The 6,000-nt window shown below is 46.5% G+C and overlaps 1 protein-coding gene across 3 annotated transcripts in view; it reads left to right on the top strand.

Moving 5' to 3' along the window:
* Positions 1–48: 48 nt before the first annotated feature.
* The window catches only part of BCL7A (BAF chromatin remodeling complex subunit BCL7A), a 34,168-nt gene continuing 28,216 nt past the window's right edge, over positions 49–6,000 (top strand). For 2 of the 3 annotated variants that reach the window (XM_034790944.1, XM_034790943.1), the window contains exon 1: positions 49–260. In XM_034790944.1, the coding sequence (XP_034646835.1) occupies positions 169–260 (92 nt within the window). In that variant the 5' untranslated portion in view covers positions 49–168. The remainder of the gene's footprint in view (positions 261–6,000) is intronic. The other variant, XM_034790945.1, reaches the window with a different exon arrangement.

Here is a 6,000-nt window from a genome sequence, read left to right as displayed (position 1 = left end):
CGGCGGCGGCGGCTCTGGGCGCTTGCGCAGTGCGCGAGCCCCGGCGGCGGGCGGCGGAGTCTGGGCGGAGCCGAGCGGCGGGACGGAGCATTGTGCGTGCGGCGCAGCCAGCCGGGCCGGGCCGAGCTCCGCATTCTCCGCAGCCGCCGCCGCCCCGTCCCCAGCAGCATGTCGGGCCGGTCGGTGCGGGCCGAGACCCGCAGCCGGGCCAAGGATGACATCAAGCGGGTGATGGCGGCCATCGAGAAAGTGCGCAAATGGTGAGCGGGCCGCGCCGGGCTCCGGCCCCTCCCCCGGCCGCGCCAGCCGCGGCGCTGCGCCCCTGCCCACCCCCGCGCGGGGCCGGAGCCGGAGCCCGGCGGGCGGGGAGCCGGCTTCACCCACAAGCCATTTCGCTCCTGCGAGTCACGCGAAGGCGGCGTGTGAGGGGCGGGAGAGGCGGCTAGCCACAGCGGGCTCCATTGTGCGGCCGAGCCCCCGGCCCGCGTCCTTCCCCGCTCTGCGGCCGAGTCCCCCGGTACCCACCGGTACCCCCCGGGCCCATGTCCTCCCTCCTCCTGCTCCCTGGCCCCTCCTTCATTCGCTTTCCCCCTCCTGCCCCAAACCCCACTGGCGTGGTCTCCCTCGCCTCCTTCAGCTCCCCCCTCCCATCGCCCCTTGCTGCCCTTGGTCCTAGTTGGTACCGTGGGTCCGTGGTTGGCCCCGTTGCCGAGACCGTCCCGTGCCCTCGATCTCTGTCTCACCCCCGCTTCATGCTGCCTCAGAGGGTATATCTTCTCCCCCCCGCCCCCCCGATCCCATCCTAGGGGCTCTTGTAGAGTCATGGGGGTGCGGGAGTGAATGCAACGCTTCGGGGTTTGTGAAGGGGGGTGTCATCCCCCAGAATCAAAGAAGAGCGGAAGGGGCCCGGCAGGGAGCGGTGCATGGATGGGAGCAGATGTAGTAGGCATGAGTCAGACCCCTACTGTCCTTAGTTCCTTACAAAAGAAACCCGTTTTCCCTTCTCTGAAATTTCCCTGTCAAAAACAGGGACGGGGATGAGGTTTTAAAAAGTATTATTAGTGAGGCTCTTTAGGGAAACACATTTTGAAATGCCTTGTAATGTTGCAGAAATAATCGTGATCTTCGTCCGTAAATCAAAAAGGTGGTGTTTATTTCTTCATGCTTGAGAGTTGGGTGAAAACAAGTAGTAAAACCAGGATCTTGTATTAAAAATCCCAATAGGCTTTCATTTTTTTTTAAAAGATTCAAAGATCATACACAAGCAAATCAGATGTGAACAAAAGTGTGTTATTTTAACATTCTGGTGGTTTTAAATCCTGAGTGGAATTGGAGAGAGAGATATAATTGGTACTTGAATTTATTTTAAATTGCATAATTAAAGGTTGTACCCATAGTAAAATAATCCCCTTTTATTAAACCTTAGAAGTGTTTTGGCATTTTATGCTTTTCTCTTTCCTAGTTTTATTATGAAAATCAACATGAAGTGGTCAAACAATACAGTAGAACAGTTATTGTAGCACAATACACAGTTTCAGTTTTTTGGATGGGATAAAGAGCAGTGTCAATGTGACTCAGGAAAGAGTTACTTTGTTCAAATGGCTTGACCTTGAATGTTCAATAGCTTTTGTATATCTATCCTAAAATGCCTTTTTTTAAATGTATAAAAGACACAGTAAATCCCAGGGACCAGTTTTAATCTGCATAACTCATATATTTGGAATAGGATAAAATGAAGGTTCCTGTTTTAAAGTTATAAATTACATAACAAATTGATTTAACAAAAGATTAAAATATAGAAATAAATCTGCATTTTTCTCTTGTTCTCTCCCTGAACTGGATTGTTGCCATTTTAAAGCCCTTGAACTCTATGAATAGGCTGGTTGGCTTGAATCGGACAAAGAAGCAAAACATGTGTCCACTAATGCAGGACTTGGGAAGGGGATTTCAAAGTAGGAATCCATCTATTGTGTTGGGAGCTGAAGCACTCAGTGTTATAGTCTGATGATAGTACAGAGTTCCTGAAATAATACTTCTACTATGTATTTTTTTAATGCTCTTTGCTGACTGGCTGGTTAGTATTGAGGGGTCAAACACAATAGGTAGAGAGATGTGACAGTACTTTCTCTCAGTGGTAATGTAGCTGGATGCTTGTTTTTTTTTGTTTTTAATTTCCTGATATTTCATTAAAGAGAACTGGTACTTGTTTCCTTTAAATAATACTATGCAGAGTACAGGAGCGAGAGGAGTTTGACTGTGCTTGAAGAGAAGGAGAGGCAGGAGTTTGATCTTTTCTTCATGGCCAACAAATTAAAATAAGAGAAGCTAATCTCTTTTTGCAAGTGTTTTCTACCGTCACAGCAACTGTGCACAGATATTAGCCTGGCTTGTTGTACCAAGAGTAAAGATTTTAGGATTCAAATGGAATTTGTAAATTTAAATCCTCACAGGGTAGATTGTTTAAGGCTGACTTTACAGAATTACTGAAAGCTCTTATTCTGACCATTGCCAGATTTATTCGTGTGACTTCTTGCATGAAGGTCTGACCAGTACTTACATAAACCACTTAGTACAAAGACATTTTTCACATGAATCTGTTGGAACTCATTGTTTTGTTAACAAATCTCATGTCTCTTTGTTCTTGTTTCTCATCCCCATAGGCCATGTAGAATGTAAAGGCACTGAGACATTAAATGTTTTGAGTTATGTGACAAACATTTTTGAGAAGAAGCTTGTTGTGAATAATGAGATTTATACACCAGCCTCACCCAGACCTTGTCAAGAGCTACATATGCAACTTGCAGGGAGAGTGAGTACCACACCTAATTTGTTATAACTGGGAGCAGTTTGTTGCCATTCACATCTTTACTGTGGAAATGCAACCACTGGAGCTGAAAAGTCCCAGCGTGAGTGCTTCCATTACTTGGATCAAAAATGGAGCACTACATAGTTGGACTGTAGCATAACATAAGAATATAAACCTAAAAATGGCCATACTGAGTCAGGCCAGTGACCGGTACCAGATGCTTCAGAGGGAATGAATAGAACAGGGCAATTTATAAAGTGATATATCAGAGTATGCACACAATGTGCCCAGCCATTTGATTGCGTCATCATCAGCCAGGTGGAGAGCTGGTAACCTGCTGTCAAAATAAGTCAGTGGGCTCTTGTCAAGGATATGTGAAATAGTCTGAAGTTGACCGCAGCTGTATTGCAGGTTATTAGAAAAACCCCATTTAAAGAGATTGGCCACACAGGTGCCCTGTCCTATTTGAAACGGGGTCAGAGATGACCTCCAGATGTCTTGGCAGATCAAAACCTGGTGGACAGATGGTTGGGTCAGTGATGAGAGAGTGATTAACAACTGTTGTCACTGTCCTCTTGTTGCACCAAGCAGATTCCACCGTCATATCCTGTGGTGGCACAAATGACCATAAAGGGCATCTAGAAGACAGGTGAGCTGGCAGGTGGTTGAAGGGTCTGTGTACAAAGGCAGGTTGCTATTCTCACGGATCTTGGCCAGCAGCCTGACAGATGCCTTCTCACTGCGAATTTGTGGTGGTGCTGTGTTGTTAAGTATCGGTAGTCACGGCAACGGAGTTGCCCATAAAGTCCTGGTAACAATACGCGTAGCTTTGTTAAGCTCTACATCGTCCAGCCTCGTGTGAGATGAGCAACACCAAACAGGAACACAGTACTCTGCTGTTGAATAGCAGAGGGCAAGGTCTGATGTTCTAAGAATCCGAGTGCTTGCACTCCAGGTTGAACCTGCCAATTTTCTGAGGAGGTTGTTCCAAATGCTGACTTTGGCTGCAGTCTTCCTCAAGTGGTTGTGGTACGTTAATGACTTATTCAATGTCACACCGAAGTAAACTGGGTTTGGATCATGCTGCAGGCATTGGCCGTTGAGAAAAATGTTTAACTAGTGTGTTGCGCTTGCATTATGCAGATGAAATACACTAGAAACTGTTTTGGAAAAGCTTGGCTGCGATCACCATCGACTAAGAGAGTTTGCCATGAGTTTCGTATCATCATTCAAGATCTTGTCAATTTCTGAAGAGACTAAGTTTGGTAGCTGCAGCAGATATCATTGGTATAGATAAACTTGCGTAAGAATGTAGCTGGCAAGTCGTTGATGTGCACATTGAACAGTATCAGTGAAAGAACTGAACCTTGAGGAAGGCTGTTGATCTGATGCTTCCAAGAGCTGCAGCAGTTGCCGATGTGTATTCTAAACCTCCTCTTTTGGAGAAGAGCTCTACTACCTTGACCACCCAACGCGGGGCAACTTGGGAGAGTTTAAACAAAAGGCTTCTGTGCCAAACTGTGTCATAGGTGGCAGTCGGATCCAAGAAGATTGCTCCCGTCTTTAGATTTTGTTGAAAACCATTTTCGATAAAGGTGGTCAAGGCCAGGACTTGATCATAGGTCCTGCGTCCTTTCCTGAACCCTGCCTGCTTGATCTGCAAGAAGACATCCAAATCTGGAGTGATTCGTTGGAGGCTCAGACTCTCAAACACCTTGAAAAACACTGACAGCAAGGATATGGTATGGTAACATGACACATTGTAGGGGCCCTTGCCTGGCTTAAGAATGGCAATAATCTTTGCTTCGTGCCAAGTGCATGGTAATTTTTTCTCATTAATGACCCGTATATAGAATTAAATAAGCCATTGTGATGCCTTTGGTCCAAGGTGTTTGAGGAATTCCAGCAAGGTGTTAGACACAGCAGTGGGCTATGATATCTTGATGGAATTAAGGGCCCTCTCTAGCTCGTCGACCATAAATGGCTCTGGTTGACTCTTACCCCACATTCTGATATCAGAATAGGCACCATTTGTTACATACTTTGCATTTGAATTGCTTCTCCAGTGGGACCTTTGCTACCCACAGAAAATGGCTTGCAACCTCACTGGGCTTAACCTGTGGGCAATTTTGACCTGGAGGTTGTTGAGCAGCGCCCAGCCGCGGATCAAGTTCCAGCACTTCTGACTGGAATAAATGAAGTGAAGCTTCTCTCTAGCTTCCTTCCACCAAGTAAGCCTGGTAGCATCCAGAGACTGTCAGGTGATCAGCAATGTCTGAGTCACCAGATCATTCAAATTTCCTGAGCAAGTCTTGGCGTTTGGCACTCAGGCAGGGAGTGTAAATTGGACAACAGCCCCGTAGTATGGCTGAGCATGTGGCTTTATCAATGACTCCTTGGAATCGGCGTCAGGCTTCGTCGACTGGCATACAACGCGACGGAATGGTAACCACAGTAAGTTCCAGTGGTTCACAGAACTTTTCCCAGTCTGCCTTGCAAAAATTCTACCAACGCTTGGTTGAGCTTTGAATGATGTGTAGCTGGAGCCCAGTGTGGATAAGCGATGGTCTGTGTTGTCTGTGAGGGAAGTTATCAAGTACTATACAGCTCACTAGTTGTGAACAGCCATCTGGTGAACTGACCCGTGAAAGGTCAGACGACCTTTCGACCATCTAGTTGAAAGAAATGTGCCACGTTGTTTTGCATCGTGAATCAACATGAAGTCATTGTTAGTCGCCCAGTCCATCAACCATTCACTGTTGTCATCCAAATCAGCATATCCCCACTGAGAGTGGTGGCTGTTAAAATCACCAGTGAATATTGCTGGATTATCAAGTGTTGGAAGGACCTGCTGGTTCCAGCGCACTCAGCGGTTTAAATATGTTGACAGTCCTAAAGCCACCAACATGGATCACATCATAAAAACTGGAGGAGGAGAATGGAACAGCATCAGATATATCGGAGCACACACATGTTGCATGGCCATATTTGGCATCTGGGGTGTGTGAAATTAGGTTAAAGCCATTTACCATAATGTCCTGCTTCGCTAATTGGAACATGAGTTTCTTGCTAACAGATTACGTCAATACTGTGATGAGTGGCTAAGGCATGAATGATGCTGCATTTGGCTGCTGAAAGGCCCTCAATATTAGGCTGAAGAATTTGAAGCACCAGTCCAAGGTCTTGAAAGTCGA

Source organism: Trachemys scripta, chromosome 15 (genome assembly GCF_013100865.1).
Source record: "Trachemys scripta elegans isolate TJP31775 chromosome 15, CAS_Tse_1.0, whole genome shotgun sequence".
Lineage (NCBI taxonomy): Eukaryota > Metazoa > Chordata > Testudines > Emydidae > Trachemys > Trachemys scripta.
The sequence above is the reverse complement of the archived record's forward strand: the minus strand, read 5'-3'. Positions and strand labels throughout refer to the sequence as shown.